Source organism: Hypanus sabinus, chromosome 8 (assembly GCF_030144855.1).
Source record: "Hypanus sabinus isolate sHypSab1 chromosome 8, sHypSab1.hap1, whole genome shotgun sequence".
Taxonomy (NCBI): Eukaryota; Metazoa; Chordata; class Chondrichthyes; order Myliobatiformes; family Dasyatidae; genus Hypanus; species Hypanus sabinus.
Genome location: NC_082713.1, coordinates 113,317,570 through 113,330,889, shown reverse-complemented (window position 1 = coordinate 113,330,889; position 13,320 = coordinate 113,317,570). Strand labels below are relative to the sequence as shown.

The 13,320-nt window shown below is 38.3% G+C and overlaps 1 protein-coding gene across 6 annotated transcripts in view; it reads left to right on the top strand.

The window, feature by feature from the left end:
- Positions 1-12,935, top strand: part of LOC132398346 (plasma membrane calcium-transporting ATPase 1-like) — a 124,625-nt gene extending 111,690 nt beyond the window's left edge. For 5 of the 6 annotated variants that reach the window (XM_059977634.1, XM_059977639.1, XM_059977638.1 and 2 more), the window contains exons 18-21: positions 651-862; positions 966-1,073; positions 8,169-8,351; positions 10,951-12,935. In XM_059977634.1, the coding sequence (XP_059833617.1) occupies positions 651-862; positions 966-1,073; positions 8,169-8,351; positions 10,951-11,262 (815 nt within the window). In that variant the 3' untranslated portion in view covers positions 11,263-12,935. Of the gene's footprint in view, positions 1-650; positions 863-965; positions 1,074-8,168; positions 8,352-8,596; positions 8,711-10,950 lie in introns of all 6 variants that reach the window. The other variant, XM_059977640.1, reaches the window with a different exon arrangement.
- The last annotated feature ends 385 nt before the right edge of the window (positions 12,936-13,320 follow it).

Sequence of the window (13,320 nt, the reverse complement as noted above, 5' to 3'; positions counted from 1 at the left end):
GATTCTGTGATTAAGAATGCATATGGTGCATTGGCCTTCATCAATCGTGGGATTGAGTTTGAGCCGAGAGGTAACATTGCTGCTTTATAGGAGCCTGGTCAGACCCCACTTGGAGTACTGCTCAATTCTGGTCGCCTCACTACAGGAAGGGCGTGGAAACCATAGAAAAGATGCAGAGGAGACTTACAAGGATGTTGCCTGGATTGGGGAGCATGCCTTATAAGAATTGGTTGAGTGAACTCAGCCTTTTCTCCTTGGAGCGACGAAGGATGAGAGTTAACCTGATAGAGGTGTACAAGATAATGAGAGGCATTGATCGTGTGGACAGTCAAAGGCTTTTTCGCAGGGCTGAAATGGCTAGCACAAGGGGGCAGTTTTAAGGTGCTTGGAAGTAGGTTCAGAGGAGCTGTCAGGGTTAAGTTTTTTACCCAGAGAGTGGTGAGTCTATGGAATGGGCTGCCAGTGGTGGTGGTCGAGGCGGAAACGATAGGGGCTTTTAAGAGATGCCTGGATTGATACATGGAGCATAGAAAAGTAGTGGGCTATGGGTAAGCCTACGTAGTTCTAAGGTAAGGACAAGTTCGGCACAGCTTTGTGGCTGTATTGTGCTGTAGGTTTCCGATGTTTCTAAATGTGATTTTTTTTTACAGGGGAAAAAATTTTTGATATTGACAGTGGAAGAAATGCTCCTCTTCAAGCCCCTCCTTCGGAACACTACACAATTGTATTTAATACTTTTGTCTTGATGCAATTGTTTAATGAAGTGAATGCTCGCAAAATTCACGGTGAAAGGAATGTTTTCGATGGAATTTTCAGGAATCCAATATTTTGTACCATTGTACTGGGAACATTTGTGGTACAGGTAAGTTGGTTGGTTGTGACCAGCTATTTGTTACATTTGTTTTTGAATGTTGGGCTAGGTTCTTTGGTTATGTTTAAATTTTTTAATCCATTTTTTTTTCCAGATCCTTATTATTCAATTTGGTGGGAAGCCATTTAGTTGCACTGAACTAACAATTGATCAGTGGTTATGGTGTATTTTTCTAGGAATGGGAACTCTTCTCTGGGGCCAGGTAAGCATTTTAAATTTTGGAACAGTTCTTTATTAACCCAAGTCTTTTAAAGCAAATAATATTGCAGAATTAAACATTCCTAATGTATACAAGCACAAGTCTGCTACCTCTGGAAAGTAAAATTTTTATGGTATTTGAAATGCCATTACCAGACATGGCATTTTCTGCCTTTTTCTTCCCTATGGTTAAAACAAGATTGACCAGCAGGCACACTTTTGGTATCAAATACTGCTTGACAGTACTCGAACTTTCTATACTTCTGTTTGACTCCTAATTTTGTTGAGCATTACTGTGCATTTCCTTTATAGATTTTCATTGGTGTGATTTCACTTTTTTCATCAGTAATGAATGATGGAGATATTTAGTCTGCATGATTTAATTATTAAAGATGTCCACTAAATGACCAGCTATCTTAGTTCAGTAGTTTTATTTAATATCAGAGAATGTATACAATTTACAAGTGAAGTTCTTGTTTTTCACAGACATCCACAAAAACAGAAGGGTTCCCCAAAGAATGAGTGACAGTAAAATTGTTAGAACCCAAAGTGCCCCCTCCCACGCACAAGCAACAGCAAAGCATTAACCCTTCCCCTCCCCACTTCAGAAAGCATCTCTACCCACCAAGTAATAGCAAAGCCCCCGAGAAAGACTATGATGTGCAGTACAACAGAAACTAATCGTTCACTATACCACAGCGCTTCCTCTTTCTCCTTCCCTAATAAAGGGGCAGAGAGGGGAGACTAACAAGACAAAAAAAAAACACACTTTATGATGTTAAGGTCTGCAGTGTCACTTTTTCCCTTCCAAGTTCTCCAACTCGAGAATCGGCAACAAATTCTCCCCCACCAGCAAAAGAAATGGAGAGATATAGCAATTCTCCTACTATAGAGACCTCTGACAGCTGATCCGCTATTCACAATATTCCGTTTTCTCCAAGTCAGTGATACTAGCATAGAGCTGGCTCGTCCCTGGGGCCGCAAAGCCTTAGTACCCCGAGGACATGCTGACGTCCTCTAGATGGTGTCCTTGGGATATCAAAAATGGGCTGGTTGGTGAGCCCCAGGAGCAGGAACCATCACCATAAAGAACCAAAGTTTGAGTGCAGCTGCAGGCCAGGAGCTTCGACAGAACCCAAGTGAAGCAAATTGTCTCAGGGAGCTGGATAAACTGCCAACCTTGTAATAATAAACAATAATTGTTCAGTCTTAGTGATGATTCATGTAAATGTTATGATGCAATCTGCTTTTCTTTTCAGAAGAATAAAATTTGTGTTGAAAATTCCTGGGTTTTCAATCTAATAAAATTTTAAGTGGATAATGGAAATGATTTCTAAGAGAATGGATAAGCAGGAAATAGCTTTGCAAATAACATAAGCATAAGGAAAATGTTTAAAACTCTTAACATTTTTAGAGTGGGATATTATAATATCAAATAGTCATTGAACGTTAAACCATGAATGTATTTTTTAAAAAAAAGTTTGTAGGATTTTGGTGCCATTGAAATAGGAAAGGATAAAAAAAAAGCCGCAAACTAATTCTCTTTGAAATGGCTGATCTGTCACCTAATTTAAAATCACCACATCTGTATCATATCCTATAATAACTGTTTAGCAAAAATCTATAAATCGCAATATTATAAATTACTAATTGTGCCTCCTCTGTCATTTGTGAGGATCACAGCTGATCTTACTACCTTTGTGCTTCTGTCCTGTGCTAACCCATACAGAAACATAGAAAACCTACAGCACAATACAGGCCCTTTGGCCCACAATGCTGTGCTGAACATGTACTTACTTTAGAAATTATGTAGGGTTACCCATAGCCCTCTATTTTCCTAAGCTCTCTGTACTTATCCAGGAGTCTCTTAAAAGACCCTATTGTATCCGCCTCCACCACAGTCGCCAGCAGACCATTCCACATACGCAGGGCCTTGTGATCTTTATTCTCTTAAAATCTGTTTATCTACCTGGCCTGTATATACTGTACTTGTTGGATACGAAATGCAAAAAATCACAACTCACTGGATGAATGAAGTCTTTCTCATTCTTCTTCATAGGCCAACCATATCCTTAAACTGGAATTCTTGTTTTAAAATTATTAATTAAACCACATTTATCTTGTTAGTTTCAGCATCTACCTTGGCAAATCCCTCAAGAATTATGTTTTAATCAGATTATCTCTATTTTTCTAAACTTGAATAGGGGTCCAGTCAGCTTGAGCTCTTCTACTATGACAAGCCCACCATCGCTAGTGAATCTTTGCAGCAAACCCTCTTCATGAGTTTGTCTTGGTATCGACATGGGGTCTCTACACAAAGACTTTGGATGATGGAAACAGAATATAGAACATAGTACAGATCCTTCGGCCTACTCTAAAATCAATCTAACCCTTTCCTTCTACGTAGTTCCCATGTTTCTATCACCTCTGCGCCCTTCTCAAAATTTGTATGTCCCTTTCTACATTCCTATACTTAAATTGCTTTAAATAAAGACCAATACACTGTTTATTTTGTCCTTGCTAAAAATGCATGTTAATTTTAAGTTGTTCTGGGTTATTTAGGTCCCCTGAACACCAAAACCTGTTAATCATTTGCCATTTAAAAAATATTCCACAATATATTCCATTGCCATATCATGCCATCACCCTATCTACATCACTTTTAAATCTCTTGTAACCTTTTTATAGCTTCTGACAGTCAGCTTTGTAACATCAGCAAATTTTGGATACGATGGCCACCCATTTTATTTCCTCTTCCCATTCCATTATGTTTATTGATGACCTCCTTCACTGTAGGTTGGGGGAACAACACTTCGTTTTCATTTGGATAGCTTCTAGCCTGATGGCATGAATATCGATTTCTCGAACTTACGGTAATACCCCACACCACCCTTCACCATTTCCCACCCCTTTTTCCCCTCTCACCTTATCTCTTTGCCCACCCATCGACTCCCTCTGGAGCTCCTCCCCCCTTTCTTCTATGGCCTTCTGTCTCTTTCAGCTATCAACTTCCAAGCTCTTTACTGAATCCCTCCCCCTTCAGGTTTCACCTATCACTTCGTGTTTTTCTTCTCCCCTTCCCGAACCTTTTAAATGTACTCCTCAACTTGTTGTCTCCAGTCCCGCAAAACATCAACAATATTCTTTTTCATAGATGCTGCCTCAGCTGCTGAGTTCCTCCAGCATTTTGTGTGTGTTGCTTGGATTTCCAATATCTGCAGATTGTGATTGGATATATTTCACCCGATCCTGTCATTAATATACAAGGCACAATCTCTGTAGCATCCAAAGCCTGCCTCCCACACATAACATGAGCCCTTCTTTCTTAGATTTATCATTATATTACGCCCAGTTAACACACTTTAATTTTTATTAATCTCTGGTGCACCATCTTATTATATCACATGACCTGGTCATCGTGTATATTCTGTTAGCTACAACCAGAACTAAAAATTGTCAAGCGTCATTTCTGTTGCAAATCCATATGGAATTCTGCTCAATACTTACTTTCTAAATGCACATATTAAAAAGAAAGTGTTGATAATCTTTTTAAAATTAGGCCAATTAATCTATAGTTCTTTATCCCTCCTCCAATGGGTTACATTTGCAACCATCCAATTTGTGGGAAATCTTCTAGAATCTATAAAATTTCGCAAAATAACCACCAATTAATTGTCTCCATAGTCATCTCCTTCAAAGCCTGAGAGTGGACAAATTCTGAAATTTTCCCTACCTCAGATGCTGCACTTTTTGGATCACCCTGACCTTTGCCTTTTATCTTATATTAACATATGCTTGGCTTGACAGACATGACTGTTCAATTTCCTGTTGAATGTTATTTTGTTGAAAAAGATTCTATTATTTCTAACTACATTAGTTCTTTAAATTGCCAATCATTTGCCGTCATGCCTTTCAATTTTTTTCTCAGTCCACTATACCAGTGTCCCATGTCTTCACAGCTTGTTTTATTCATATTTAATGAATTGACTATTTCTTACATCCTTCACGTAGATGAGTGAACATCTTTACATTACGTCTCCATCTAAATGTGCAATTTATAGTAATTTGTAATAAATAGTATTTACAACAGGACAGTCAATATACCATAGGAATACAATTTTATCAGCATGAATTAATCAGTCTGATTGACTGATGGAAGAAGCTGTCCCAGAGCCTGCTAGTCCTGGCTTTTATACTACAGTACTGTTTCCTGTGGTAGCAGCTGGAACAGTTTGTGGTTAGGGTGACTCAGGTCCCTAATGATCCTTCGGGCCCTTTTTACACACCTGTCTCTGTAAATATCATCAATAGTGGGAAATTTCACATCTATAGTCTCTGCAGAGTCCTGCGGTTGAGGCAAGTGATGCAGCCAGTCAGAATGTTTTCAATTGTTCCCCTGTAGAAAGTCCTTAGGATCTGGGGACTTGTGCCAAACTTCTTCACCTGTCGGAGGTGAAAGAGGTGCTGTTGTGCTTTGTTCACCACACAACCAGTATATACAGACCACGTGAGATCCTCGGTGATGTGTATGCTGAGGAACTTAAAGGTGTTCACCCTCTCAACTCCAGATCACACCAGCTCCTTTGTTTTTGCGACACTGAGGGAGAGTTTGTTTTCTTGACACCATTGTGTCAGGGTGATGACTACTTCTCTGTAGGCTGCCTCGTTATTTGAGATAAAGCCAATCAATGTAATATCATCAGCAAATTGGAGCTGCGGGTGGTGACACAGTCATGGATATACAGAGGAAAAAGGAAGGAGTTTAGGAGAGAGCCCTGAGAGGCACCTGTGTTTGAGGGGCAGAGGTGAGGGAGTTCATTCTTATCACCTGGCAATCTGACAGGAAGTCCAGGGTCCAGCTGCACAAGGCAGGGTCAAGGCCGAGGTCTCTGAGCTTCCTTTCAAGCCAGGAAGGATTACTGGAGGTGTTTAATGCTGATCTGTAGTCCAAGGACAGCATTCTCACATAAGCATCCTTCTGCAGATGTGTAAGGACAGTGTGTAGAGCTGTGGCTATTGCATCATCTGTTGATCGGTTGTGTCGGTAGGCGAATTATAAGTGGTCCAGTGTGGGTGGTAGCAAGCTGCAGATGTAGTCCTTGTCAAGCCTCTCAAAGCATTTGCTTATTATTGAGGTGAGTGAGACAGGACACTAGTCTTTCAGACATGTTGCCTTGGTCTTTTTAGGTACAGGAACAATGGTGGATGTTTTGAAGCTGGAGGCCACTCTATACACCTGCAAGTTGTGCTGTGCACATCCTGAGTACCTGGCCAGGGATGCCGTCTGGTCCCGCAGCTTTACGACTGTCCACTCATTGGAAACACCTGGGTACTTCAGCCTCCGAGATGACCAAGGTGCAGGTCACTTCGGCGGCTCTCCTCGGGCTCAGTGTTGGTGACATCGAACGAAGCGTAAAAATGATTTCGCTCACCTGTGAGAGAGGCAGCAATGTTAGCAGCACCATTGCACTTAGCTTTGAAGTCTGCGATGGTCTGCAGACCTTTCCATAAGCTGCATGTGTTGGTGGAGAGTTGTGTCTGGATCTTATCCCTGTATTGTCGTTTCGGTGCCTTGATGACTTTGTGGATTGTAGCTGCATTTCTTGAGTTCCTGTTAGTTACCAGCAGTGTAAGTTCTGTCTCATGCCATAAGTGTTGTTTGCATGGAACTGCTGATCCACTGTTTCTGGTTTGGATAAACCCTGACTGATTTTTGGGGAACAGCGTCCTTAATGCACTTCTAGATGAAGCTCATGACCCCATCCGGGAACTTGGAGACATCCTCATCACGAAATATTTTCCAGTTGACGTCATCTAAAGCAGTCCTGTAGCATGGGGACTGATTGGTTGGACCAACAGTGAACAGTTTTAACTATGGCCACCTCTTGTTTCAGCTTCTGCCTGTACCTTGGCAGCAGAAAGAGGAGTGATCCGACTTCCCAAATGGCAGGCAGAGGTGTAACAGTTGGAAAGAAAAGTAGCAGTGGTCGAGTATGCTATTTCCCCATGTGTTCACCTGGATGTGTTGACAAAACTTTGGAGAAACTTTAGACAGCAACACTCTATGAAAGTCTCTCGCGAGACTTTAAAGACTGTAGTTGGACTGATTAAATCAATTAATTTTATATTTAACACTTAATAGTGATCTCCATGCACTAAGACTTAACTGCCAGATCATCCATCCTTTATTACACAACTCTAGATCTAAAATAGTATATTACTTTGTTTCCTATCATTCTAACCTCAAAATTGTCTTTCGTTAATCCATAATAGATCCTCCACGTATTACCATTCACTTGCAGTCTGTAGATTAAAGACCCATGTGTGCCCTTTGTTACATGTTTGTTTAATTTCCTGATTATAGTGTGTATTGTGCAAGCAAAACAGCAACTCTTACCAATATTTCTGCCCTTGCTGTTTCTAGGCTCCACCCAGCATCAATTACTACTAAACGATGCCTTTTAACCTTGCGCCTCTGAACTAGTGGAAGTAGTTTCCATACGCTCAAAATATTTCTTGGAAGTTTCCCTTGTAATGCTCTGAATTGAAGAGAATTCATTACTTGCGTAATGTCTTCATAATAACCCTGTAGTCTAGACATTGGTAAATTTATATTTAAAAAAACACAATCCAAATGGATCTGGTGATGCACAGAATTCAGACATTTGATTAGGTATAAAGGCCAGCACACTCAGTTTGATTATTTCCTATGCCTCTCTGGCATTTTTAAATTCATATATTTAGATCCTGAAGCCACTGAATGGTCCTCACTGCTATTTACCCTGTACCATTGATATTCATAACTTTTTGGAACCAAAATGGATGTCCTCTCATTTGCATTTTGCACGCATTGAAACCATACACCAATACTTGCAATTTAATGTCTCCATGCTGCACATGGAGCTGCTTTACTTGTTGTTGTTATTTGCAAGCATGGGTATCTAGTTTTTCTTTTTGGTAACCCATCAGCTATGACATTCCTATGTGTAGTAATAACGTGTGTCCATTGAGCTAAATGGTCAATTAAATCGGTGCGGTCATAAAGTGGTTCAGGAATTGGTGGAATTTGGAAAGATAGTATTAAGTATTTCTGTTACAGATGATTGCTACAATTCCAACAAGCCGTTTAAAGTTTCTCAAAGAAGCTGGCCTTGGCACACAAAAGGAAGAAATTCCAGAGGAAGAACTCGAAGAAGATATTGAAGAGATTGACCATGCAGAGAGAGAACTGCGTCATGGTCAAATATTGTGGTTTAGAGGTCTGAACAGAATACAGACTCAGGTAGGAATACAAAACTTAAATCATTCTGATCAATATTGGAAAACTCTTGTACCCAGACTATCCCAGATATTTAGCTTATTAACTACAACTCTACTACTATCCTGTAAAAACTTGTCCTTTAGTTATAATTTCTACTCTTGTATATTGTAGATCGGATGGTTTTTCTTTCTGTCTCTTTCTCCTCTCTCTCTTTCTCTCCTCTTTTTTTCAATGAACAAGCTGTCACAATCTCTGGTTCCTTGCAGATGGATGTAGTGAATGCTTTCCAGACTGGAACTTCCTTTCAGGGAGCTCTAAGGCGGCAGCCTTCCATCGCCAGCCAACACCATGATGTAACAAATGTTTCTACCCCTACACATGTAGTGTTTACAGCTGCTACTACTGCTTCTACTACTGTGGGGTGTGAGTTTGTTTCTTAGTGCATGAAATTAATATTTCCTAAACCACATGCCTAACGTTTCTCATTTTTCCTGTAGTACCCTCCAAACTTCATTGTTTCAGTCTGTTCATGCAGTTTTTAACATGGTCATAAAGTCTTAAAGGTTTTATTTTAAGTGGAGAACTTGTGAAACTTGAAACAAAAACATGCCTATGAAACTTGAGAATGTATACCTGCCAAATTTCAATTAAGTTAAATTTCTTCAGAAAAAGATTCAAACATGCCTGTGTAAATGTTTTGAGTATAAGCCCATATTTGGTGATACTTCCATCTCTGCAACGTACAAAATGGCATTTCTTTGACAGATCTGTAAATCTACTTGTCATTAACTCTGAAGGGCTTTCGTCTTGAGCAAAATTGCATCTCATTTGGATTGTGATCATTGCTTTCCTTTTCCAGGTCTACATCTTTCTGTTACAGCAGCAAGAGAGCCAGACATAACTCTTTACTAAATGTCTTTTTATAGCATTTGATATGTCTTGCATTATGAAGTCTAGCTACCCTAGTTTCTTCCATGTACCATGTGTACCTTGTGTGCCTGAGTTATTAAAATACCATTAACCTAACCGGTGGCGGGGGGTGGGGGACTTGCAAACCTGCAAAATCCCATTGCTAAAAAGGACAAACCAGTTGCAGTGTTTCGTTGTATATTACTGGATCTGTAGTACTTCAGTTTAACATCAGGTTGTCTATACTTTGGATTGCACTGACCTTTTAAGGTATCAGGCTACTTCTTTCTTCTGACCCAGCTTAATATTCTATTATTAGTTAAACAGTATTGTTCCAGGAAGAAGAAAACTGGAATTTTGACTTTACTTCTTGAACAGCATGTGCAATTCCTTTTGTTCTGAAACGTAAGCAGTCTAATTAATCTTTCCCTTCCTAAACTAATACTTTGAATATTTTTCACCTTGGGGTTAAAAAGCAAAGTTAGGATTGCATTCTGCTCTATAGAATTCTTATTAATTATTAATTCATTCTAAATACCTGAAGATTAAAATGTAAAGGCAGTTTTAGCATGGCTCTCCCATTCATTTGACAATTGTCAAATTGTCTTTTTGGTAAATGGTAGCTGGACTGAAATTCAGAAGGAATTGGAGGTTTTGAAATTATTTTGTTGTTTTGAGCAATTTCCCAGTGAATCTTGAGCAATTATGGTAAAGGACCATGAGAACACAACATAATGAGATTCTTTAATGATGCAGTAACAGGAACAAAAAAACATAGCATTATCTGTTTATAAATTTGTTTTTCATTCTGTATTTGATGAAATAATAGATGTTCACATGTTTGTGTAAATGTATTTGTACATCAAGTTGATGCACAAATTGCTTTTATGTTGCCCGAAGTATTTTCTCTATCCAGGTTCATTTAGTTGAGGATATCAGTAACAGAAAGTGACTATCTGGTTCTATCTAGGAAAATATGTGCCTTAGAATGTTTTTGTCTACATGCTATGTTAATAAAAGTTTCTGGCCTAATGCTTAGTGCAATGTCCAAAATCAGGATTCATTACTAAGTGTGTACAAATGAGAATACTGAATCATATTATAAATGTAAATTTGGTGTCTATGTCTGTCTTTTCCCCTGACAACATCACATCACTTTCATGCAGTCTGGTCCACATTGGACCAGTTTAAATTTTGAGTAAATAGTATTGGGCGTATACTTAAACACTTACACAGGTTGCTATTTAGTGTTTTCGCATGTATCATTTTCCTAATGCTGTGTTTATCTTAGGCTTGGCTTTTTATTCATAATCAGTGGCATCCTAATCCCACGCATGAGGTGATCCTGTTTGTAGCTCTTGTTTTTGCATTTTTAAAAATATTTTTGATCTTCAATGAAATGAGGTACATGAATCTTTGGACCAGTAAGTATTGGTGCATAAACTGCTTTGTTTGTATTTTATGGAACATTGGCTTAAATCCTTCCAACAAGGTGACATGCTTTTTCAAGATTGATTTATTTCTCTAAAATGTCTTACAAGTTTTTTTTCCCAGTGCAAGCTTCCACTGCATACTGCACGAAACAGATTTCACGTGTGTTGCTATGTGACTGTGGATTTCAACTGGCAATGCAGCTTAATCATATTTTGATAATCGCATCCATCTTAGGTGCTTTTTCAAGCAGCTGACACTGTATATATTTTTCTTACAGCTCAGAGTGGTGAATGCATTCCGTAGTTCCTTGTATGAAGGATTAGAGAAACCAGAATCGCGCAGCTCAATCCACAACTTTATGACCCATCCAGAATTTCGAATAGAAGATTCTGACACTCACATCCCTCTCATTGACGATAGTGATAATGAAGACGTAACACGGAAAAAATCCGATTCCTCTCCTAGATTATCTCTCAATGAAAATAACAATGCTGTTGACAGTGGGATCCATCTTACAACCGACACAAGCAAGTCTGCTACCTCTTCAAGCCCAGGGAGTCCACTACATAGTCTGGAAACGTCTCTCTAGTGCAAAATGAATGTTAGTGCTCAAGATTTATGGAGTTGCAAGAAAAAAAATTGGGTCCTTTTACACTGTGTGATTGACAAGATATTCTTGTCTTGGACTTCAACAGAAGACACACCAAGAATGTAGATACTTTTAAGCTTTCTGCCAGACTAAGGGTGCTTTTGGAATTCAAGTGACGCACAAACCTGGTATAAAAATGACTTGCTTTGAAGATTTGTTCTGTTACAGAGGATAAAAAAAAAATCAGCTAAGAATTGTCCTGAGCAGTGTGTTAGCTGAACATTTAGTTTTTCTTGATTTCTGGATGGTGTTTTTTTTTGCCCCTGGCTCACTAAATCTTTAATTTCTGCTACTTGGCTGTTAATATTTTGAATTATTTATGTTCTAAAATGATGCAGTTCTGTTTACAAGGTTTGTAGATACTTTTGTTTCTGGTTGTAGGTAGAAGGCTTCCTGATATGATGCAGAGAAACTAATCCTTAATACTACTGTATTTTCAGGAAAAGGGTGTTTCTATTGAAACTGTACTAAATATGCCTGTGATTACTTTGTTAAATACTGTAGATAAAAAAGCTAATACTTGTAGCCAAATAGATAACACTACTAAAACAATGCTGAAATATTGTAACAGGCCCCTTTTGCAGTGTAGCCCCAAATATTTACCCCAAAAGATTTTAATGATTGTTTCAGAATCTATTTTCTCAGTTTTTGAGAAATGAACTGCATAAAGAATTTTTCCTCACAAATAAGGGTGAAATGTTAATTGGAAGAATACATCCATGTATAATGAGATGCTTCAGAGTATTTGTCAGCCCATCAAATGGATTAAATCAAATGCATCATTATCTTTGTCTGTGTTTGTCCTTGGATATTAGTTTAGACTTGGTTGGTTGTGAGCAGGATTTTATTTCCCTTTTTAAAAAAATGTTTCTAAGATATTTTCATTCAGCACAAGGACTGCTTGAATATCTATTTATGTGTACTATAGTATCTTGAACTTTTATGAACTTAATAAGATCCCTCACTTAAATATAATCAAAAGTCTGGAGAATCCAACAACTTATCATGCAATGTACCAGATAATTGATTTATTGCACTGTAAATAACTCCACTTGCATCATGGTTTTAATTGAACAGGATTACATGATTGCAATCTTAAATGGCAGAGTTGTGGTAAACACAACTTTTTTCAGATGTGGGCGGGATAATTTTTCAAATGATGTGGGTCAGATAATTTTCAAGAATCTGTAACTCATTGCAGCAAATGAGGTGGGAAATTCAAAACTACTTCAATGTTGCAGGAGGCGCTTGTTTTGCACCAGCCTGGAGTTAGTGTAATTAATTCCTTCAACTCTCCACCCACTCAATAAAAATTAATGAGTTCTAATGTTAAAATTTTGTACAATTTTAATTTGTAAAACATTGAAGAAGGGGAGGAAGTTGTGGGAAAACAAAAATATGTACAGTAAGGTTTTCTGTTAAGTTGTGAATTCCACATTTCCTGTGTCCAAATTACTTTTGCAGTTTAAAAAAAATGGAGCATTAAGAGGAAAAGGTCTGGTGAACTTGGCTTTTAGTGTCCTATTTTTGACCATTTACAGTAATTTCTATTACTAATGCCAACTGAGTGTCAATTTTGGAACCAAATGATTAAATGTTTAAAGAAATACTAAGTAATATATGTCAGATTTTCCTTGTGTCAGATGTTTTTTAATTTAAGCCTAAGGAATGGGGGAAATACAATGTTTGCCATAGTCTTAAGGTCAATGACAGCAGGCACAATTTCTTTAAACAACAAATTCTGGAATAGAGAAAAAAATTTATTCCCCATGAATGGTTTTCTTGAAAATGAATATTCTTCTGAAATGAATTCATTTCAGTAATTGAATGATGACTGGACACGAGTTCAAGTTGACCACAAAACACAAAGATTTCAACGGTTGTACACATTTTCTTAAAGACAACAAGAATTTGACTTTGTGACGAATGGTACATATTGTGCAATCAAAAGTTGCTTATTCATTAACTCCTAACAGGTATCTGACACCCTCACCACCC